The sequence below is a fragment of the Hypanus sabinus genome, chromosome X1 (genome assembly GCF_030144855.1).
Source record: "Hypanus sabinus isolate sHypSab1 chromosome X1, sHypSab1.hap1, whole genome shotgun sequence".
Lineage (NCBI taxonomy): Eukaryota > Metazoa > Chordata > Chondrichthyes > Myliobatiformes > Dasyatidae > Hypanus > Hypanus sabinus.
This window is the reverse complement of record NC_082738.1, coordinates 34,699,834-34,724,628: the sequence shown is the minus strand read 5'-3', so window position 1 is coordinate 34,724,628 and position 24,795 is coordinate 34,699,834. Positions and strand designations below refer to the sequence as shown.

The 24,795-nt window shown below is 45.0% G+C and overlaps 1 protein-coding gene across 1 annotated transcript; it reads left to right on the top strand.

Annotated features, from left to right (window-relative positions):
* Positions 1-1,337: 1,337 nt before the first annotated feature.
* Positions 1,338-13,214, top strand: LOC132384806 (NGFI-A-binding protein 1-like). The gene is made up of 5 exons (XM_059956337.1): positions 1,338-1,843; positions 3,552-3,658; positions 6,415-6,466; positions 7,545-7,698; positions 9,778-13,214. Exons 1-5 carry the CDS (start codon positions 1,373-1,375, stop codon positions 9,855-9,857), a joined length of 864 nt encoding a protein of 287 aa, XP_059812320.1. The 5' UTR covers positions 1,338-1,372; the 3' UTR covers positions 9,858-13,214.
* The last annotated feature ends 11,581 nt before the right edge of the window (positions 13,215-24,795 follow it).

Here is a 24,795-nt window from a genome sequence, read left to right as displayed (position 1 = left end):
TTCAACTGCAAAGCGAACGGTAGCAGCGAGGGAGAAGTGGCACAGACTGAAGATCGAGACTCACTCAGACTGCGCTGCCAGCATTTCTCAGTTACAGGTACCTCACCGCCTGAGCACCAGTGTCTTTAGGGCCGTTTCATCCGAGGAGCACTGGTATGTATAAAGGTAAAGCAGAGGTCTGTGGACATTCCACACTGAACCAGTTTACGGAGTCATAGGAAATGTCCCTTTCACCTGCTGGTTGGCGATTAGTGTTCTGTTCCCCGGGCTCCGATCAAGTGACAAGTTGGCTTCAAAATAGAACTGTTTTTCGATTTTATACAAAATATTCTGATTGCTCAGAATTGTCTTAAATTGTATATCCAGTCATTTCAATTAAGCAACGTAAATAACAGGGGATAAAGAAGATTAGAGCTAAAGAAAACGAAATTTTAGATAAACTGACATCAGCAACTGACTTCAGGCTGTTGTTAATGTGTCCAGGAATACAATAATATACACAATCAGTAAAGACCACACCGGTCCATCTACTAACATATACACCGCAAATACTGATTGTGTGGAATGTATGCTACTTTAAATCTGTATGGTATATGCTATACTGTGTGTATATTAACTGTAGAAGATACACTGTATATAAATTGCATTGGAGAGTGATTGTATAAAAGCTGTATAAAATATACCGTATATGTATTTTATGCAGAGTTAATGTAATATACACCGATTGCAGGCTGTTTTCCCCAACGGTAGATAAACGCGCAAAGAAGCATCTGAACGAGCACTTGAATTGCCAAGGCACAGTCGGGTACAGACCATGTGCTGGCAAGTGGGATTTGGGAGCAACACACACAAAATGTTTGAGGAACTCAGCATCTATGGAAATGACGTTTCGGGCTGAGACACTTCATTAGGACTCATGAAGGGTCTCGGAACGAACCGTCGACTGTTTACTCTTTTTCCGAAGACGCTGAGTTCCTCCAGCACTTTGTTTGTGTCGCTTGGATTTCCAGCGTTTGCAGATTTTCTCTTGTTGGTATAGATGGTTGGCATGGACATGGAGGGCCGAAGGGCCGGTTTCCGTGCTGTATGACTCTAGCTATTTTGCTGTGGGATGACGAATACTGTCCCTGTGATAACACTCTGCCAGCGCAGGACGTGTTTACTGAGACCAGGATAGTGTCTGAACTGTTCCTGTTGCTTGCCCCTAGGTCCGGTAGCGACAATGTCTTTGCCGAGAACCCTCGGTGAACTCCAGCTGTACTACCTGCTGCAGAGAGCCAATCTTTCAGTCTATTACCAGACCTTCGTCCAGCAGGGAGGGGACGACGTGAGGCAACTCTGCGAGGCCGGAGAGGAGGAGTTCCTGGAGATCATGGCTCTGGTCGGCATGGCGACCAAGCCTCTCCACGTGCGGAGGATGCAGAAGGCTCTCCGGGAGTGGGCGGCCAACCCAGCCGCCTTCAGCAGCCTCCCCCAGTTCAGACTGGCCGGCGCATCGCCCCAAAATTCAAAGAGAAAATCGGTTAGTAGCAGCGAAAACGCCTTCCCTGGAAGCAAACGGCTGCGGCCTTTAACCAGTGCACCTGCCGACTGCTGCAGCCCCAACTCGGGCAAGAGTCCCGCGGAGGGAGTCAGAGCGAACCAGGTGATTGGGCGGCAACTGGTGACCGCCACCTTCCGCAACAGCGGTTCCGTGGAAGATGCGGATCTCTCGAGGCTGAACGATAAGCTGGCAACCCCGCTCAAGATGAAGGACAGTGATACCGCCATGGGAGAGGATGAGCGGGGCTGCGGGCCGTCTAACACTGGGCGCGGAGACAGCACGCAGCTGGTGCACCACCAGGTAGGGTCCTTCTGACGTTAATTATAAATTATAAGGAACAGTTCAATAGTCACAAATACGAGAAAATCTGTAGATACTGGAAACCCAAAGCAACACACACAATATGCTGGAGGAACTCGGCAGGCCAGGCAGCATCAATGGAAAAGAGTGAACAATCGACGTTTCGGGCCGAGATTCTTCATCAGGACCATGTCACTGAATGCAGGGGTTAAACGGGTTCTGCTTTGGAAGCGAGCGCTGTCAGTACCAACTTCCCTCGGGTCTTGTGTGCCAGAGTCGCCACGGTAAAAGTAACACATTTCCAGCAGCGTTAACAAAAAAATTGCTGAAACAGGGTCTCGAACGGAAACAACCGCCCCAACCCCCCACACACAGATGTTGCTGGAACCTCCGAGTTCCTCCAAAAGATTGTTTATTGCTCTAGATTCCAGCATCTGCACTCTCCCATGTTTCCATTGAACAAAAATGTGTATCTTTATTTTTCCGACTTAATGCTTGGCTTTACCCCCTTCCCTGCTGGATTACAGAAGGCTGCATCAGACTATGTCAGAAACTAAAGCATGCAGGCACCAAGTGTCACTGCATGCTGAGTCTGGCCTTGTTGCTATGCAATGTCTCCGTTTGTTGGACATGGTCACATTACCTGCCCTACCTGGAAAAGTTGACTACAACTCCATCAGGCAGTGGTCAGCAAAGAACATCCAGAAGACACTGTGGGACAAGGGGACTGTATAGATACTGTGGGGTGATTCCCTTTCCAAACCATCTGGCTGAATGCCTTAACATCAGATCTCACCAACAGGCACCAAGGCCTCACTTGGCGGGTGGTGAGAGGGGTTCTCCCAGTCACCTCCTTCCTGTGCACTAGGAAAATCACATCCAATGCACTCCGTCCTTGGGATTTGCTGTGATGGGGAAGATATAGTCGCTCACCTCTTTGCAAACTGTGGAATTGTTCAGAGGGTGTGGAGAAGGTCCTTGTCACAGTTAATCCCAAGCAACTATATAAAGAGGACTCTCAAATCTACAGGCCAGGGACACAGATACAGATAGACCTCCAAGTGCTACTGGAAGATCTTCAAATCAGTGGAGGGTTGCTTTTGGCCTTCCAGAACTTGGTCTTTCAGCACAGCAAGATGTCTGTGAGGGAATGCTGCTGAATGGCATATACCAGACTGCGGGAGCACGTGCTGAGGAATGCACTGAAGCTCATTACAGCCAATCCAAAAGCTCTATGGGGATGGACTACAGTCTAGAATTCTATGGTAACTGGACATTGAGGGATGAATCTGGCAGGGGAATCATTTAGACAATGGGAGGGTCTGTCCACCCAGGGGGTCACATAAGTGTCAATGATGCCATGTATAAAAGAAAAAGATGTGCTAACCCTACTGTGTACAGAACCAGCAATAATACTGATCGAAGAACACCAGGAATGTAAAGAGCTTTGCATTATGTTTTTTTGTTGGGCATATTTTTTATGAAGAATGAAGTTTATTTTACAGTCGAGAGAGCAAGGCTGGTATTTATTAAGCTTGAGGAGATTAGATTTTTTTTCCACAAGTAGGGAGATTAAGGGAATAAGCAAGTCTTCAACTCTTGTTAAAGAACTCCTGCTTCACAGGGAAACCTCTCTCTCAAATAGTGACAAGGTTCTGGGTTTTTATATGGGCTGCACTCTAACACGTTCTCCATTTCTTGCTACCAGGTGGTCACTCCATTTTGCAAGGAAGACAGCAGCCAGCTGCAGCGGAAGGCTGATCTATTTTCACTGGCTCGACCAGTGGCCCAAGAGTTTGCTTACAGGAAAACATGGTAAGGAATAATGGGCTCTCTCGACTGTATTGTGATGGCCAAACCAACTGTGTTTGTTTTTTTTCCCCCTATTTAAATTTAGACATACCCCCACCCCCACTGTGAAGATTACTGTCAAAATGCCCTGTGGTGACTGTTCTCTGTTCACTTTGGTAGCTCTCAGCTCAGACGGATACCATCATCTCAGGGCATTAGGGCTAAGAGGTAGAAATGTTACTCAATGATTCCTACTGGAATAACAGTCCTCCAGTTTTCACAGGTATACAATTGAAAAGATTCACCACCCTCTAGATACACAAACTTCTACCCATCTCATGCTGGAATAGATGATGCCTTATTCTGAGACTGTGGCCCCTGGCTCTAGACACCTCAGCCAAGGGAAATATCATCTCTGCCTTAACACTTGCAAACCATAAGAACTTCATATATTTCAAGGAAGTCACCTCTCAATCTTATAAACTCAAGAGACTGCTGTCTTAGTGTCACGGAGTGCTCACAGAGGACTGGACCCAGGTGCAGAGGAACGGCAGCCTTTCTCTGTCCCAGAGGTTGCTGGCACTGACTCAACCCAAGAGCTGCGGATGGCAGGCTCACAGCTTGACTCAGGAGAGGAGGAACAGGAGTCTGAAACAAGAGGTTAGATATAGGAATAGCAACAGAACCTCGAAGGAATGACTGAGCGACACCATGGGACAACTCATTCTCTCCAACACAATGACCCTGCTAAGGCACTAAACGAGAGTCCTCTTTAAATAATCATAGATGGCGGGAAACCCGTGCCAGTCACATTCAACTTGACAAAATTAAACTAGAAGAACAAGAGCTTAACAACTCTCGTTAAGATAACGATTATTAAATACAGGTGCTAAGAACCCTAGCCGCTCAACACTCTGTGGCAAGCAGCAGAGGCTGCAGGCTCATGACAACTAATCTGTTTAATGTCTCCTCAAACATCAAAGCAGCCATCCCAGAAATGAACATCTGCAGCACTCTCTCTATCTCAAGTATACCTTTCCTTATGTATTCCAACTGTTGTGTCCATGCCTATTCACTAAAATTGTTTCTCCCCAATGCTTTGCTGCACCCACTTCATACTTCACACTGTTTTGCATTATCCACATACTTGGGTATATTGCAGAGACACAAGAGGCTGGGGGTGCTGTAGCCTGGAGCAAAAACAAACTGCTGGAGTAACTCAGTGGGCCAGGCAGCATCTGTGAAGGCAAAGGGAAGGTTGATCTCCTCACGCAAGTCACTGATACAGATTGTGAGCATCTGGGCCCTAGTGGTCTCAACCCTCCAACCCAAGAATGACCCGTTCATTCCTATGCTCTGTTTTTTATCTGATACCAATCCACTGACTATGCAATAAATTCGGCATGGCCCTGTCAACTCTTACCAATTTTTTTCAATGTACATTCTGTCTGGATGCATTATGGTTAACTGGTCCAGCTAACTGCTCTGCATGTGACCACAAGAAACTGCAGAGAGTTGTGGATATGGCTCAGTACATCACAGGAACCAGCTTCCCCTCTCTGTCTGCACTTCCCCCTGCCTTGGTACAGCAGCCAGAACAATCAAAGACACCACTCACCCCGGGCATTCTCTCTTCTCCTCCTCCTCCATCAGGCAGAAGATACAAAAGCCTGAAAGCATGTATCGCTAGGCTCAATGACAACTTCTATTCCACTGTTATCAAACTATTGAATAGGCCACTTGTACCGTAAGATGGATTCTTGGCTTCACAATCTACCTCATTATGATCTTGCATCTTATCATTTACCAACACTGTACTTTCTCTATAACTGTTACACTTTATTCTGCATTGTTATTGTTTTGCCTTGTTCTACCTCAATGATCTGTGTAATGGTCTGATCTGTATGAACAGTACGTAAGTCAGGCTTTTCACTGTATCTCAGTACAAGTGACAGTAATAAACCATAAAATAAACCAAAGTATATTACCCCCAATATAGTGCATTCTAACTTTGTTTAATAATTTCTTCTATAGCACCTTCTGAAAGACCAAATGAATCTGATTCACCTTTATCTAGTTACAACCTTAACCAAGAATCCAACAGATTTGTTAATCATGGTTTCTTTTCTGTCAATCCTTGTTGACTCTTCTCAACCCTAAAGTAAAATCAATTTTATCTATACTCTGTAGGTTCATCTCACCACTTCCTTAATATACGTGGCTAGGATCAAAGGACAGAGGAAATCTGACTTAAAATTTAGATGGGTTTTGGTATATTTTAATAAAATTATTTTAAAGAAAATAAAGAATAGTGGGAAAGTCTAGGAGAAAGACATAATATATGTTACACAAAGAGTTGGCTGACCAGGGAGAATAACGTCTACAATATTCTTTTAAATATACAGTAGATAGATATTTGAATAAAATTTCTGAAAGAAAAAGTATGAGAGAGTGCAGATGGGTCTTTCACAGAATAGACTCATGAATAATGTGTTCAATAGCCAAATGTACTGAAAGATTTTGTAATCAAGTACAACTCAATACACAGGTGATACTTGTTTGGGAGGTTGGTGTCTCTGGGATATTACTCCTCCCACCTCCCTGCACCCTTGCTCACACCCCAAATATGTCTTCAGAGTAAGAGGAGAAAGAAGTGTGTGGTGTTGTGGAGGGGTGGGGAGTGGCAGGGGGTACAGAAGAGAAATAAAAGGATCAATTCCATTCAAGCTTCCTTTCTTATGGTGCCTTCTAAAGAGACTCAATCATTAATCCACTTTCAGGTTAAGTTTGGAGGAAATCAATGATCCCTCTGTGAAGAGTATCACATGTGAGGTAAGTCCTTGTGGATTTAATGTCCTTGTGGCACAGGGTTGGGACTGAGGCAAGAGTGGAGGTGATGGTGCTCGAGCTGAGGTGAGATAATTAGTATGGTATGGTCATGTGAAGATAAGTGGAGGGGCAGGTAGAATTTAGTGAGCAGGGAGTCTGCGAAAGGACATAGAGAGATTAGAAGAATGGGCAAAGAAGTGGCAGATGGAATAGTATAGGGAAGTGTATGGTCATGCACTTTGGTAAAAGGAATAAAGGCGCAGACTATTCTCTAAATGGGGGAAAAATTTAGAAATCAGAGGTGCAAAGGGACTTGGGAGTCCTCGTGCCGGATTCTCTAAAGATTAACTTGCAGGTTGAGTCGGTGGTGAGGAAGGCGAATGCAATGTTAGCATTCATTTTGGGAGGACAAGAGTGTAAAAGCAAGGATGTAATGCTGAGGCTTTATAATGCATTGGTCAGACCGCACTGGGAGTATTGTGAGCAGCTCTGGGCCCTTTATCTAAGAAGAGATGTGCTGGCATCAGGGAGAGTCCAGAGGAGGTTCACGAGAACGATTCTGGGAATGAAAAGGTTAATGTGTCTGCTAGCTCTGGGCCTGTAATCACTGGCATTTAGAAGAAAGGTGGGGGGGGGGGAATCTCACTGAAACCTATCAAATATTGAAAGGCCTAGGTAGAGTGGATGTGGAGAGGATGTTTCCTATAGTGGGGGAGTCTAGGACCAGAGGGCACAACCTCAGAATGGCGAGACATCCCTTCAGAACAGAGTTGAGGAGGGATTTCTTTAGCCAGAGGGTGGTGAATCGTTGGAACTCATTGCCGCAGACAGCTGTGAAGGGGAAGTCATTGGGTATACTTAAAGCAGAGGTTGATAGGTTCTTGATTAATCAGGGCATTAAAAGTTGTGGGGAGAAGGCAGGAGATTGGGATTGGGAGGGATAATAAATCTGATGGAGCAGACTCAATGTACAGACTGAGCTATGTCTTATGGTCACGGTTGGGATGTGACAGGTTCGGGGTGGGTATGGTATGGGGTTAGGGGTTCTCTTATTTATCCAGGCTTTCCTTTTATTATGAAGAACCAGGTGGGAGCAGTCTTCCAGCGGACAATAGTGGGGGAGTGTCAGGAAGAATTCATCAAACACCAAGACGTAGATTCAATCGGGAACAGGCACAACACCAAGGGGAATAATGGGCCTCTGTCCAGAAAACCTTTTGCCAGCCAACCACAGGGTATGTACAGTTCTTGTACCAAATCACAATGTCTTTGATTCTTTTCGGTGGGGGTTTGCAGAGGGATGCACTGGGATTTTGTAGATTTGCTTTAAGCTCCATAATAAGGGAAACTCAGCAATCAAGATAATAAACAAACGCTTTACACTTGGCTTCCACTGACTGGTCCCTTCTGTCACCACATTCATTCTGATAAGGACAGCACTTCCATTGTTGATGTCTTTGCAGTGTATTAATCGTCCATCTCCCAAGAACAAGAAGTTGATATCGTCTGTGGATCATTTCCGGGGATCATCAGCCTTTTTGTTCCAAGCATAAAAACAGAAAATGCTGGAAGCCCTCTCCATCTGTGGAGAGAGAAGCAGAGTTAATATTTTAGACCAAAGACCTTCTGTACATAAACAGGGCCCGTGTTTCATCGCTCTGCCATATTGCAGCCAACCCTTCATCAATCTGTGCTCCAGGCTTTGGAATTCCCACCTGGGCACTTCTTCCCTCCTCTACCAAACTTTTTGGCCATCTTTTCTATATCCCTTTACGTGGCTGTCTTCAAATTGTTTCATTGTAATAATCAGTGAAATTCTTTAGGACATTGTACGAGGTTAAGGGTGTCATATAAGTGCAAATTGTTCTGTTGGACTGGAATATAATATAATAATTTTAAATTTGAGATTTTTATCCTTGGGCAAGAATATTCAGAGATCCAGAAATTGAATAGCCCAATGTTCCCGGCTTCCAAAATACAAAGTTGAAAGGAAAAGCTAAATCTGACACTTAGTTTGCCTTTTGATGCCTTTTTATTCTGTGACCCACGTTTGTCGGTCTTCCTTTTAGCCGCGGAATGTCACTCGTCCGCAGGCAGTTCGGCAGACGTGGCAAAGAAGGCAGCATCGAATAGCTGAGCTGGTATCAGGTGACCAGCGAAGCGGACTGCAGCCACGTAGGCAGGAGATTGCCAAGATTGGAGGTGAAGTGTCACCCGAAAATATGCGAAGGATTGGGGGTGTTTTCTGTGTGTGTGTGTGTGTGTGTGTGGGGGGGGAGGTCAGACTTCAGGTCATTCCGAGCGCAGCAGTCGTTTGAGGAGAATGGAGCGGACATGGATGCTGACCAAGTGTTACCTGAAGTAGCCCAAAAAAACCCACCTAAAATCCTCGGAATGTTTGAGCATTGATGCACCATCAATAACTCACACTGAGACGTAAGGCGAGATATCAGCTTTTATTGACTGGAAGAAGGAACCAGGAGTGAGTGTCCATCATACTACATCCTGGAGACTGAGGCCGAGCGTCAGGCCTCAGATCGCCTTTATACAGGGGCCTGTGGGAGGAGCCACAGGAGCAGCCAGCAGGGGCGTGTCCAGACAGGCGCAGAGTTCACCACAAGCATGCATCTCACTAGCTAATTTTTTGAAAGAGAAAAAAATGGTGCACTTTGATAGGTTTATTCGGCACCCCTGATATCCTCAGGATGTCCCAACAAAATACTTAAAGAGTGGAGCATTGTAACGTAAAAAATGCATCAGCCAAACTGCACTTAACTTTGTTGTTGTGGTGAACTATGTGCCTGTCGGGACACGCCCCTGCTGACTGCTCCTGTGGCTCCTCCCACAGGCCCCTGTATAAAGGAGACCTGCGGCCTGACGCTCGGCCTCAGTCTCCAAGACCTTGTATGATAGACACTCACTCCTGGTTCCTTCTTCCAGTCAATAAAAGCCGATATCTCGCCTACGTCTCAGTGTGAGTTATTGATGGTGCATCAGTTGTTCTGGTCACTGCCAGAGAATTAGTGACTGCGTAGTGAAAGCAGAATGAAAACAACTTTTGCATAGGACCAGAACAGCCCAACCCGAAGAAAACATGAAGCAACAAATCTCTGCAAAATAAAGAGAGCCGTGACATTGCAAATCTGTGGCGGGACAGGATGAAGAACGGGAAGGTTGGGAACGTAACCCTTTCAAAATGCGCCCCTCCTGTGTTGCGCGACCCACCCCTCGTGTGGCATGTTCTGGTGGTGGTAAAGTCAAATTAGAGAATAAAAATGTTGATTTTAATTGTCGGTTTCTTTTCGGTTGTAAAGCAGAAAGTCCGGAGGAGAATCGACCAGCCCCCAAGAACACAGAGAATGGACTGATGGCAGCGAAAATGGATGATGTGTGAAATAACGAAACCAAACAATGTGATGCAAGCAAAACAAAACTGGCAACGCAAAGCAAGTGGCAAGCAGAGGTTGAAACGAATAAGGTTGGATGAGATTTTAGAGATGAACTTAATTATCCCAGGAAATGTGTGAACGACACTGACTGCCAGGTTTGATTAGGCAGTAATTTAGGCATTATAGCGTGTGATGGCCATTCTGGCGTTAATTAGCAAGGTCTAATGCCTGTTCACGTGAGCCCTATTACGTTGGGAGTTCCGATTTACCCATTGTTGCTGCTCCTCCCAGAGGGGATCGACTTCAGACTGCAGCCACCCTTACAGAGCAGTGCAGGTCAACCGGAGGAGGGCAAGTATTTGAACAGGCTGGCTCGCTTTTCTCTTCCCAAAGGGTGACAGAAGAAATATATAAAGCGGGAGGGAAACGTTTCTATGGATGGAGAAGAGGGGCAGTTGGTATATAGTGGTCTTTTGAAAGCCCGCATGCCATTCAGGAGAAGCCCCTCCCCCAGGAGAGTTTGGGTGAAAGGTTAAGGAGGTGGAGGAGCTGGACCAGCGAGGGAGGGAAAAGGAACAGGGGCTGAGAGAATTACACGGGAGGGTTGACTGGATGCCAGAATGATGAACTGATGGAGCCAGAAGATTTCTTTCTTTGCTCACTATTCCTTGTTAAGCCGATTCTATCTCGTTCCCAGTCGGCACAGATCCACTTGTAAGACTGAGAGTTGGTTGGTAACTGAAAGTTAACGGCGAGGTCCATGTTAGGAGTCTGGAGTTCCGATGACACCGCCAAGTGAACAGCGGCAGCCGAGTACCAGGGCCTCAGTACCTCCAGTGCATTTGGAGGGTTTCGCAGAGACAACCTTGGCGGTATTTTCCAGTGCCTCGAGATGCACTAAGAGAACTGGAGGGACGGGGGAAAGGATACAGTTTCCCAGCTCTTAGAAGCACACAGGAGCGCAGGGATCACTGTTACTGGGAAGACCACAAGTTTTGAGCCAGGTTTGATCTTCGGGTGTCATTTTTCTTAGCTAACCAAGGGCTGTTCCGGTGCATTGAAGGTGATGGCGAATTTCACTAGTACCGAACACCTTCACCGAGTGGTGTCTCCTGAGATACTGAAAGTGGTCCACATTTTCCAGGGGGGAGATTTTATTGTTGGAGCACAGTGTAGTTCACCTGGTTGATGTTGGTATGTGTCCTTTGTCTAATTCATTTTCTTCTCTTTATTTTTGTATTTGCAGTTTGTTGTCTTTTGCACTTTGTTGTGCATCCTGTTTGGTGCCATATTTAGAAATATAGAAAACCTACAGCACAATACAGGCCTTTCGGCCCACAATGCTATTTACCTTAGAACACGTATTTACCTTAGAAATTACCTAGGGTTACCCATGGCTGTCTGTTTTTCTAAGCTCCATGTACCTATCCAGGAGTCTCTTAAAAGACCCTGTCGTATCCTCCTCCACCACTGCCATCGCCAGCCCATTCCACACACTCACTACTCTCTGCATAAAAAAACTTACCCCTGACATCTCCTCTGTACCTACCTCCAATCACCTTAAAATTATGCTCTTTCATGCTAGCCATTTCAGCCCTGGGAAAAAGCCTCTGATTATCCACACGATCAATGCCTCTCATCATCTTGTACACCTCTATCAGGTCACCTCTCATCCTCAGTCGCTCCAAGGAGAAAAGGCCAAGTTCACTCAACCTATCCTCATAAGGCATGCTTCCCAATCCAGGCAACATCCTTGTAAATCTCCTCTGCACCCTTTCTATGGCTTCCACATCCTTCCTGCAGTGAGGCGACCTGAACTGAGCACAGTACCTCAAGTGGGGTCTGACCAGGGTCCTATATAGCTGCAACATTACCTCTCGGCTCCTAAACTCAATCCCACTATTGATGAAAGCCAATACACCGTATGCCTTAACCACAGAGTCAACCTGCACAGCAGCTTTGAGTGTCCTATGGACTCGGACCCCAAGATCCTTCTGATCCTCCACACTGCTAAGAGTCTTAACATTAATACTATATTCTGTCATCATATTTGACCTACCAAAATGAACCACTTCACACTTATCTGGGTTGATCTCCATCTGCCACTTCTCAGCCCAGTTTTGCATCCTATCAATGTCCCGCTGTAACCTCTGACATCACTCCACACTATCCACAACACCCCCAACCTTCATGTCACCAGCAAATTTACTAACCCATCCCTCCACTTCCTCATCCAGGTCATTTATAAAAATCACAAAGAGTAAGGGCCCAGAACAGATCCCTGAGGCACTCCACTGGTGACCGACTTCCATGCAGAATATGACCTGTCTACAACCACTCTTTGCCTTCTGTGGGCAAGCCAGTTCTGGATCCACAAAGCAAGGTCCCCTTGGATCCCATGGCTCCTTACTTTCTCAATAAGCCTTTCATGGGGTACCTTGTCAAATGCTTTGCTGAAATCCATATACACTACATCTACTGTTCTACCTTCATCAATGTGTTTAGTCACATCATCAAAAAATTCAGTCAGGCTGGTAAGGCACAACCTGCCTTTGACAAAGCCATGCTGACTATTCCTAATCATATTATACCTCTCCAAATGTTCATAAATCCTGCCTCTCAGGATCTTGTCCATCAACTTACCAACCACTGAAGTAAGACTCAGTGGTCTATAATTTCCTGGGCTATCTCTACTCCCTTTCTTGAATAAGAGAACAACATCCGCAACCCTCCAATCCTCCAGAACCTCTCCTGTCCCCACTGATGATGCAAAGATCATCGCCAGAGGCTCAGCAATTTCCTCCCTCGTCTCCCACAGTAGCCTGGGGTACATCTCGTCCGGTCCTGGTGACTTATCCAACTTGATCCTTTCCAAAAGCTCCAGCACATCCTCTTTCTTAATATCTACATGTTTAAGCTTTTCAGTCCGCTGTGAGTCATCCCTACAATCACCAAGATCCTTTTCATTTTCATTGATTTTATTGCGTTACTTGTATTCACTGTGAATGCCAGCAAGTAAATGAATTTCAGGGTGGTGTATGGTGACATATGTACTTTGATAATAAATTTACTTTGAACTTTGAAGTGGGCTGAATAGCCTGACTCTGTTTCTATGGTCTTTGTTTTCTCTCATAGGCTTCAAACATATCAGTAGTGGCTTCTAGCTCAGCCTGTGAGAGTGCGCAGATACGGGCATCATCCGCATACTCAGTTCAACCAAATACCACCATCCCTCTAGTTGTCTGATTTGGAGGATTTCCTATCTTTGTTTCCTTCCCTACCTCCACCCTTTCAGTGAAACCTCTAACATTTGTTTGGATACTTACTCTTGTGGCCCGTAGCATTCAGTTCACACTTGGCAGTGCGTTTATTAAATAAGCCAGCAAGGGGGCTTTGAACCAGTCATTGTATGAGCATTGACTCTTAAAGAGAAGTTTGAAGATGCTAAATTTGATCATACTGCAGAGATCAGATTGGGTTTGGAGGTACAAGTTATTGGTGCTAACTCTAAAGGTTAGCTCTAAATATTTAGTTCACTGTAAAGGTGGGAACTGACTCATTGTGCAGTCATGAATGGGGATTAAAAAAATTGTTATCTCCTCATTTCACTGAATACTTTGAAGTTGTTTCAGGTTTACTGAGAATTATGTAAATATCATGCTCACATTCTAGTTCAATCGTTTAAATAGGGAAATGTTTTGTACCAAGCTAACACTGTATAAGGAACCTTGAGTCTGTAACCAATGAACATTAAACCAAAGAAATAAATGCTATCAGGTGCTCCATCTGTTCCATTTAGTTGCAGCCTCTGTTTAATCTTTATGCAGAACATGACTTGGGACATGTTTTCTCTTCATTGAGGGAAGAGATCATGGAAAACTACAGCATAGAAACAAGCCCTTCAGCTCGTCTGAAGAAGTTAAACTACCTAATTCCATCATCTTGCACCCAGACCATAGCCCTCCATACCCTTTCCATCCACGTACCTATCCAAACTTCTATAATGTTGAAATCAAAATCGGCTCCACTACTTGCACTGGCAGCTCATTCCACACTCTCATCACACTGAGTGAAAACATTTCCCCTCATGTTCCCCTTAACCATTTCACCTTTCACTCCTAACCCATGACTTCTAGTTGCAGTCCCACCCAACCTCAGTGGAGAAAGCCTACTTGCGTTTACCTTATCTATACCCCTCATAATTGTGTATACCTCTTATCAAATCTCTCAATCTTCTACATTTTAGGAAATAAAGCTCTAACCTATTCAATCTTTCCTTATAATTCAGGTCCTCTGGTCCTGGCAACATCCTTGTAAATTTTCTATACTCTTTCAATTTATTTACTACTTTCCTGTAGGTAGATGACCTACAGACAATACATCAAACAAGAGGAAATCTGCAGATGCCGGAAATCCAAGCAACACACACAAAATGCTGGAAGAACTCAGCAGGTCAGGCAGCATCTATGGAAGTGAATAAACAATCGATGTTTCAAGCTGAGATCCTTCCATCAGGACTCGCCCTACCCTGGCTGGTCCTCCTAAAGTGCAACATCTCACACTTGTCGGCATTAAATTCCCTCTGCCATTTTCCAGCCCATTTTTCCAGCTGGTCCAGATCCTGCTGCAAGCCATGATAGTCTTCCTCGCTGTCCACTACACCCCTAATCTTGGTGTCATCCATGAATTTGCTGATCCAGCTAACCACACTATCATCCAGATTGTTGATATAGATGGCAAACCAGCACTGATCCCTGTGTTATTCCACTGGTCACAGTCTTCCACTCAGAGAGGCAATTGTCATGAACCCTGCGGGTTTGTACACCTGTATTTGTTAATTGTTGTCATATCTAGAGTTGTTAAGCTCTGTGCTTTCAGGTTAACTTTGTCCTGTTTACTTTGAGAGGCACAGGTATTCTGCGTACTGTGATTATTCAAAGCAGACTCCTGATTAGGGCTTATCATATGATCCTTGTGATTCAGGAATAATTTGTCTCATGGTGTCACTCGGTTGAGCCACCAATGTTCTGAGGGAATTCCTATGAATAAGCTCTTGTTTCTGTCTCTACATGGGAGACTGTTGTTCCTCCACTCCTGGATTCAGTCATTTTTCAGAGCAGACCGTAACAGGCAACCATCTACTACCACTCTTTGGCTTCTCCTGCAAAGCCAATGTCTAATCCAGTTTACTACCTCATCTTGAATGGCAAATGAATAAAACTACTCAACCTACCTTCCATTCAGGACTTTGTCAAATACCTTACTGAAGCCAACATTCACTGCCTTGCCTTCAGCAGCTTTCCTGGTAACTTCCTCAAAACACTCTATAAGATTGGTTAGGCACGACCTACTACGCACAAAGCCATGCTGACTATATCTTTAATCAGTCTCTGTCTATCAAAATACTGTTATTTCCAGCCCCTTAGAATACCTTACAATAACTTTCCCACTACTGATGTCCGGCTCACCAGCCTATAATTTCCTGGTTTATTCTTAGAACCTTCCTTAGACAACAAACAACATTGGCTGTCTTCCAGTCCTCCAGTACCTCACCTGCAGCTAAGGATGATTTAAGTATCTCTGCTAGGGCCCCTACAATTAATGCACTTGCCTTCCACAGGGTCTGAGGAGACACTTTGTCAGGCCCTGGGGATTTATCAACTTTTTTCTGTTTCACTAATCTGTCCTGTGATAATGTGTTTTCACTGCGGGACTGAATGCCAGTGAGGATTGCAATGAAATTGGGCATGATGTAGTTACTCCATAACAGGAGCAAAATTAGGCCATTTGGCCCATTGAGTCTGCTCCACAATTCCATTACGACTGATTTATTATCCCTCTCAACCCCATTCTCCTGTTTGAGAGAAGCAAATTCCAGACTGGAACCCCTTGCTGAGAGTTGGGGTGGGCACAGAAGATGGAGGGAGGCAGGGATATGCACAGAAGAAAGGGCTGGATAAACCAGCAAAGAGAATAAAAATTGCCTTGTGTCAGATCAGCTGAGGACCAGGCTGCTTCTACAAAGATGCAGGACCTGTTTAAATGATGTGTTGTCAGAACTCTGTCCTAGAATTATGGTGTTGAATCCAACATCTGATCTAATATGGACAAATTAGATGGGTTGGGGGAGGAGATGCAAAATCCCTTTGCTCCGCTGGAACAGAGTGGGACTCACAATACATGGTGGAAAGTATACTGACTGGTTTCGTCTTGGCAAAATAGTGGATGCAGCCCATTCCACCATCGAATCGAAGCAGCGTCCATCATCAAGAACCCCCACCATCCAGGCCATGCTCTTTTCTCACTACTGCCAGTACAGGAGCCTTGGGTCACACACCACCAGGTTCAGGAATAGCTATTACCCATTAGTCTTTTGATCCATAGTGAAAAACTTCACTCACCTCAACACTGAAATGATTCCACAAATTATGGACTCATTTTCAAGAACTCTACACAACTAGTTGCCTTTTGCACATTTGTTCTTTGCCCGTCTTTCTTGTCGATAGTCTTTCATTAATTCTATTGTGCTGCTTTGTATTTACTGTGAATGTCCCAGGAAAATGAATCTCAGTGGTGACCTACATATGTACCTTGATAATAAATTTACTTTGAACAATATTGAAACCATGTTTATCTTCTCACAGTAATCATATTGTGAGCGAGGGGAGAGAGGACTGACCGGACACGGAGAAAGATCTATCACTGTCCTCTGTGCCGATTTCAGCCGTGGTTAGTTATGCACCCCCTCAGTACTCAGAGTTTTTTATGTATCGTTATAGATTTTTTTTTGCATTACTGCTGAAGTCAATTTGCCTTTAACGCTCAGAAATGAAAATCAAATACCCTGAACCTTACTTCGAAGCCGTTATTCCGCTGTCATCAGGCGCTTTTCAGTTGCTCTGGACCCCTCTGTAATCTTTGGCTCGGTTTCCCCTCTCAATGTAATTCCCTTGTAGTTAAACCATTAGCCGTGGCTGAGGCTGGCCAGCATGCAAACAGCCAACTGTTCCCAAAGAGGTTGTGAAAATCACTGATGCAAATAAGGAGTTTCGCATCCTGAAGCAAAATCTGTTGACTGTACCATAATCACATTCAATGAATGTTCACACTTACATCCCAACTCTGCAAAACTGCCATCAAGGCTAATCTGGAGAGTGAGTTTAAACGACAATTGGTTTTCGAGCATCCCTACTGGAGGGAAGAGCGATGAACAGGTTTGACATCCGTTTCCGCACTTGCAACACAGGTGAGTCGGACTGGAATTAAGGGATACCTGAGTAACACAAGGTGGGAAGTGCAAAGTATTCGAGGGGTTTCTACCTGCAATGCCGTTGCTGAACAGGAATTGTTAGCTTAAACATGTGATTGAATTGTTGAACAAAAACGGCCATAAGCAACAAGCTTGTAACGTGGTCGGTCAAACCAGTGGCTTCTGTGGGCCTTTTTTTAAACAAAATGTCTTTATTACAAATTATATTTTTCAGTATGACAAAATGCTACAATAAACATAGAGACAATAACAAAGACTACCATGACCTATGAGGAGTGATTGATAAGTTCATGGCTTAAGGTAGAAGGAGTCAATTTTAGAAAACCTAGCACATTTATTTTTCAACATAATCCCCTCCTACATTTAAGTTCAAGTTGCTTTTATTGTCATTTTGATCATAACTGCTGGTACAGTACACAGTAAAAACGAAGCAACGTTCCTCCAGCACCCTGGTGCTACATGAAACAACACAAAACTACACTAGACTATGTGAGACAACTCAAGGCTACATTGGACTAGGTAAAACAACGCAAAAACTGCACTAGACTACAGACCCGCACAGGACTACATAAAGTGCACAAAACAGTGCAGGGACAGTACAATAATTAATAAACAAGACAATAGGCACAGTAGAGGACAAATTACAATGTCAGTCTAGACTCTGGGTATTGAGGAGTCTGATGGCTTGGGGGAAGAAACTGTTGCACAGTCTGGTCATGAGAGCCCGAATGCTTCGGAGCCTTTTGCCAGATGGCAGGAGGGAGAGGAGTTTGTATGAGGGGTGCGTGGGGTCCTTCACAATGCTGTTAGCTTTGTGGATGCAGTATGTGGTGTAAATATTTGTAATGGCATCAAGAGAGACCCTGATGACCTTCTCAGCTGACCTCACTATCCACTGCAGGGTCTTGCGATCCGAGATGGTGCAATTCCCGAACCAGGCAGTGATGCAGCTGCTCAGGATGCGCTCAATACAACCTCTGTAGAATGTGATGAGGATGGGGGGTGGGAGATGGACTTTCCTCAGACTTCGCAGAAAGTAGAGATGCTGCTGGGCTTTCTTTGCTATGGAGCTGGTGTTGAGGGACCAGGTGAGATTCTCCGTCAGGTGAACACCAAGAAATTTGATGCTCTTTACGATCTCTACCAAGGAGCCGTCAATGTTTAGCAGAGAGTGGTCACTCCGTGCCCTCCTGAACTCAACACTTAGTCCAGCGGTCCTGGAGCATACAGATCTTGGACCTCCAGAAAGTGTCCACAGAAGGGGTGATTGATAAGTTCATGGCCTAAGGTAGAAGGAGATGAGTTAATGTGAAATGCTGCAAGTCAAATTCACTGGTTTATTGGCGGACGGCAGGGGAACTGCGTGGCCCAGGTCATCGCGAAGACTAGTCCTCGAGTCGCAGTGTCGTCTGCTTGCAGCGCCTAGGAGAGAAGCGTTGGAGTCGGTGCACTCTACTGGAGTGCAAGAGTCGATGCTGTCCTCTTGGCAAGATGTGTTGTGTTTGACTGCAAACTGCTGCAGCATTCATAGTCTCAGGGACTTGGGCTAGTTTTTTTGCACGTCTCTATTTTACCGCTTTCCTATATGTGCAGTATGTGTATTGTGCTGTATATGATTGCTGGTACTGTGATTTGCATTTTGACCCCGTAATAATGTTGTTTCATTTGTCTGCATTCATGAATGACTGAGTGCCAATTAAACTTAAGGCTAGTGTTTCATCCAACTGGAAAGTTGTGCTTATGGACACAGAGGGGTTCAGTGATGCCTCATGGATGACACGTCGATTCATTGGTAAATTGGCGAGTGGGTTTCTGTGCTTTAGCGCGCTCTGACCAGTATGGCATTTTTCAAATTTTGATACTAGGATGTACACCTCACCCATAAAGAGTTAATGTGTAAACACACCATTCAATATCTTACACAAGTATCACTAAAGTAAAAGGAGCTTAGGGAATTTCCCATCCTCTTAACTTGTGTTAAATTATGTTCAGATTTATAAATAAATTACTTGCATCTCAGGGCAATTGCAGTGCTGTTGGTAGAGGTGAATGGAAAAGAAGCAGGAGTAGATGGAGGTAGCATCTGGGGAAAGTTGTTGGGATGTGGAGTGGATAAAGTGGGATCAGTAATTGAGTGCTTGATGGTTGGCACAACTTGATGGGCCAAAGGGTGTGTTTCCAACTCAATGACATGTAATGGTGAATATAACACCAATAGGACACATTACAGAAGATAAACCCTAGAGGGCAGCATAAATTCAGTGCCAGCATCCTCGATCAAACATTCATTGCTGATATGATGGGACTATTGGGCGAACTTTGAGTTTTATTTGGGGGAGGGGGGGGAGAGACGAAGCTCAGTAGAAACTTTGTAGTGATAATGCACCAACAGTCTATTGCCATACAATTTTGGAATCTTTCAGCAATATAGTAAGTAATAAAACAAACGACAAAGAGAGACAAGAGAGAACAGTGAGCATGTAGAGAAAGTGAGAGAGAAAGAGATCAAGTGAAGCAGTAGTCCCGTACAATCTAACCAGTTGTTAGAGTTCATGGTACAGGCTTGCTGAATATCAAGCTGGACAAGCTGCTGGCACATTAGAGAGGGCAAAAGGAGGAAGAAGCTCAAGAGGAATCCTAGTTAAATGGATACACACACTAGTTCTTTCCCTGGCAGGTGATGGGTAGATCCTGGTGATGGGAGTGGGTGCGACGGGCAGATGGAGGCCTGGAAACTCGGAACAGTGGGAGGTGAGGGGTGAAGGTGGCAAAGGGCTGCAGATGGTGGAATCTGATAGGGCAAGGTGGAGCACAGAATACAGGGAGGGGAGCCAATAAGGAAGAGTGTGTTGGTCACGGGCAGATGGAGTCGTTTGAGGACGGGAAAGGAACAGAGTAATGGGGCTGGTCAGTGCAGGGGAAGAGAGAATGGGGAGACAGGAAGCAGTATACAGAAGGCTGGATGATTCAATGTTCACGCTGTTGGCCAAGCAAATTCAAGTGAAGGGCCAGGAGGGAGGTGGACAAGTGGATTAAGACTCAAAAGAAAGAGTGAGCTGGCAAACATGGCCAATGCTGTGTCTGCAGCATTGCAAGCAGCAATAATTGTAAGGTTCAGCAATGGCAAGTAACCACTTGTTGAACACTGAGAAAGTGCTGGAGTTTGCCTACAAAAGAAGTGGAAGCTAGCAACTCAGTCACACCCAACAGGAGGTGAAGAGGGAGACTGTAGGATCTGGGGTATCCGCCAACACCCAGAGCAGGTGTCGTCAATCCCTGCAGTGGCCACACTCACTGAGCCGGCCAGGGTGCGCTCCTGAATGCCACGTCTCAAAGCCGCTTGCTCCAGTCTGTTTAACGTCAGCCCTCACAGGGAGTCTCTCCACACTAAGGTGTGTGGTGATACAAAAGTACCAGTGAAGGGCAAAATTTCACACCAGTGGGGTAAGCAGCAGTTTGCTGAATTACCAGCACAAAGCCTGAGAGGATTTCCTTTTCTGTCCGGTGTAGGTATTACATATCTGTGAGCATTCAGCCTGGAGGATTCAGTGTGAGATCGTGCTGAGAAGTACTGAGTATCAATGTATTTACCATGCAATCAGCGAATTACCTATTCCCCACCCCGCACTTCTCCCGTCTCCGACTCTCCTCCTCCTCTTGGACACCCCGCTCTGGTTCTCTGCCTGCTCTGGATCTTTCATCTCTAATTGCCAACGAGACATTGGCTGGCTTGATTTCAGCACTCTTCACTCCTCAAACCTTACCCACTCTGAATGCACAGGCCTCCACTCTCTCCGTACCAATCCCAACCTTATCATCATACCCGCAGACAGAGGGGGTGCTGTTGTAGTGTGGTGGACTGACCTCTACCTTGCTGAGGCCAGGCAGTAGCTGTCAGACACCTCCTCTTAGCTACCCCTTGAAAAGGACCCCACCATACCATCAAAAAATTGTCTCTGGCACCATCGCTGACCTCAACTCTGGAGAACTTCCATCCTCTGCCAGCAAACTCATAGTTCACTTACCCTACTCTGCTCACTTCTACCTCCTACCCAAGATCCACAAAGCAGACTGTCTGGTTAGGTCCAATGTCTCTGCCAGCATCTGTCCCACTGAACTCGTGTCCTCATACTTCGCCTCCATTCTGTCTACTTTGGTCCAGTCCCTTCCCATCTACATCCACAACACTTCTCATGCTCTTGATCTCCTCAGTAACTTTCAATTCCCTGGCCCTGCCCGTATCATTTTCACCATAGATGTTCTGTCCCTATACACTTCTATCCTCCTTCAAGAGACCTTAAAGCTCTCTGGTTCTTTCTCAATAAAAGACCCAAACAGTTACCCTCCACCACTGCCCTCCTCTGACTAGCAAAACTGGTCCTCACCTTCAACAACTTCTCCTTTGACTCCTCCCACTTTCTTCAAATTCAAGGTGTATCCACGGGCACCTGAAAGGGCCCCAACTATGCCTGCCTTTTCATTGTCTCTGTTGAACAGTCCATGTTCTAACTCTTCCTCCACCGCATTGGTAACTGCATTGGTGCTGCTTGTCAATTTCATCAACTTTGTCTCCAACGTTCGCCCCGCCCTTTAATTCCGGTTTAAGATGGTGCTGGAGAAGCTCCGCAACTACTTATCGGTGGCTAACAAAACAAAGGAAACAACTAAATACTTTATTAATAACACCATTTCTGGTAAACACTCACCGTAAACAATAGTCTGGAAGCAACAAATACTGGACTGAATGTGTTGTATTTGAATACACACAGCATAAGAAATGAAATGGACGATCTTGAAATTCAGCTACAGATTGGCAAGTATGATGTTGTGGCCATCTCTGAAACTTGGCTAAAAGATGGCTGTCATTGGGAGCTGAGCGTCCAAGGATATATGGTGTATTGGAAAGATAGGTTAGTAGGAAGAGGGGGGTGGAGTGGCCCTGTGTATAAGAAATATTATTAAATCATTAGAAAGGGGTGACATAGGATCGGAAGGTGTAGAGTCTCTGGGTTGAGTTAAGAAATGGCAAGGGTAAAAGGACCCTAATGGCAATTGTATACAGGCCTCCAAACAGCAGCCAGGATGTGGATTACAAATTACAGCAGGAGATAGAAAAGGCGTGCCGGAAGGGCAATGTCATGATAATTGCTGGGGATTTTAACATGAAAGTGGATTGGGAAAACAAGACCAGTACTGGACCTCAAGAGAGAGAATTTGTAGAATGTCTAAGGCAGGGGTCGGCAACCCGCGGCTCTTTCATCTCTGTGCTGCGGCTCCCCGTGGTTTGTTAGTTTTTGAAATGTAATTCGAAATTTGAAGATTATGGTGACGACCCCATTTCCTGGCACATCTGAACCGGCTCACAATTAGCCACCGTTCCGGCTAAGGGAGATAGCCTACGGGGGTTTGTGAGTACGTGTCTTTTGGAGCATCCGCGCCCACAGGGGGGGGGGGCGGGTTGAGGGAGGCTTTAAAGCAAGGCTGTTTAGTTCGAATAAAGTTATCTTTGACTGCAGTGTCGTTATTTTAGCACTGCGTGTAGCATCCGCCACAACATGTTTTTTTATCCCTATTAATATACGTCACCACTGCCAATCCTTGACACCCGCCAGTGCGCGATTTCTTTTAATTTTTCGATCGAAGGTAGGCTAACCATGGAGTAACCTTCAACCCAACGTCTTTTTTTTGGAGTTCAAAATGTTTTTGTTGCATGCAGAAATGTAATTTCGTTTTCTCTGCAGGAGTTCATCAATTTCATAAATGCAACACATTATAGTTTATTTATACATAGCATAAAGGCAAAAAAAAACCGTTGTATGCAGTGTTATTTCATTTTAAATGTCAAATGGGTTTTGTGGCACCCAGTGTTTTCTTTTCTGTGGGAAATGGGTCCATATGGCTCTTTCAGTGGTAATGGTTGCCGACCCCTGGTCTAAGGGATGGCCTTATAGAACAGCTTGTTGTTGAGCCCACTAGGGGATCGGCTGTGCTGGATTGGGTGTTGTGCAATGGTCCGGAGGTGATACGAGAGCTTAAGGTTAAGGAACCCTTAGGGAACAGTGATCGCAATATGATGAAGTTCAATTTGAAATTTGAGAAGGAGAAACTAAATTCCAATATGTTGGTATTTCGGTGGAATAAAGGAAATTACAATGGCATGAGAGGGGGAACTGGCCACAGTTGACGGGAAAGGGACACTAGCAGGAAGGACAGCAGAGCAGAACTGACTGTAATTTCTTCAAAAAAAAGAGGGAAGTGAAAGACAGATATATTCCAAATAAGAAGTTATTGAATGGAAGAAGAACACCACTGTGGCTGACAAGTGAAGTCAGAGCCAAAGTAAAAGCAAAAGAGAGGGCATACAAGGAAGCCAGAGATAGTGGGAAGATAGAGGATTGGGAAGCTTTTAAAAAATTGCAGAAGGAAATGAAGAAGGTTATTAGGAAGGAAAAGATGAATTATGAAAGGGAGCTGGTGATTAATATCAAAGAAGATACTAAAAGCTTTTCTAAGTATATAAAGGTTAAAAGAGAGTTGAGGGTAGATATAGGACCAATAGAAAATGACGTTGGGGATATTGTAATGAGAGATGCAGAGATGGCAGAGGAACTGAATGCGTATTTTGCATCAGTCTTCACTGTGGAAGACGTCTGCAGTATACCGGACATTCAAGAGTGTCAGGGAAGTGAAGTTTGTGCAGTGAAAATTACGACAGAGAAGGTGCTCAGGAAGCTTAATAGTCTGAGGGTGGATAAATCTCCTGGACCTGATGGAATGCACCCTTGGGTTCTGAAGGAAGTAGCTGGAGAGATTGTGGAGGCATCAACGATGATCTTTCAGGAATCAATAGATTCTGGCATTGTACTGGATGACTGGAAAATTGCAAATGTTACTCCGCTATTTAAGAAGGGTGGGAGGCAGCAGAAAGGAAACTATAGACCTGTTAGCCTGACATCAGTGGTTAGGAAGTTGGAATCAATTGTTAGGGATGAGATTACAGAGCACCTGGAGACACATGACAAGATAGGCCAAAGCCAACATGGTTTCCTGAAAGGAAAATCCTGCATGACTAACCTACTGCAATTTTTGAGGAAATTACAAGCAGGGTAGACAAGGGAGATGCAGTAGATGTGGTGTACTTGGATTTTCAGAAGGTCTTTGACAAGGTGTCGCACATGAGGCTGCTTAACAAGATAAGAGCCCATGGAATTACAGAGAAGTTACTTGCGTGGGTGGAGCACTGGCTGGTTGGCAGAAAACAGAGAGTGAGAATAAAGGGATCCTATTCTGACTGGCTGCCAGTTACCAGTGGAGTTCCACAGGGGTCAGTGCTGGGATCGCTGCTTTTTACGATGTATGTCAGTGATTTGGACTACGGAATTAATGGATTTATGGCTAAGTTTGCCGATGATACAAAGATAGGTGGAGGAGCGGATAGTGTTGAGGAAACAGAGAGCCTGCAGAGAGACTTAGATAGTTTAGGGGAATAGGCAAAGAAGTGGCAAATGAAATACAATGCTGGAAAGTGTATGGTCATGCACTTTGGTGGAAGAAATAAACTGGCAGACTATTATTTAGATGGGGACAGAATTCAAAATGTAGAGATGTAAAGGGACTTGGGAGTCCTTGTGCAGGATACCCTAAAGGTTAGCCTCCAGGTTGAGTCGGTTATG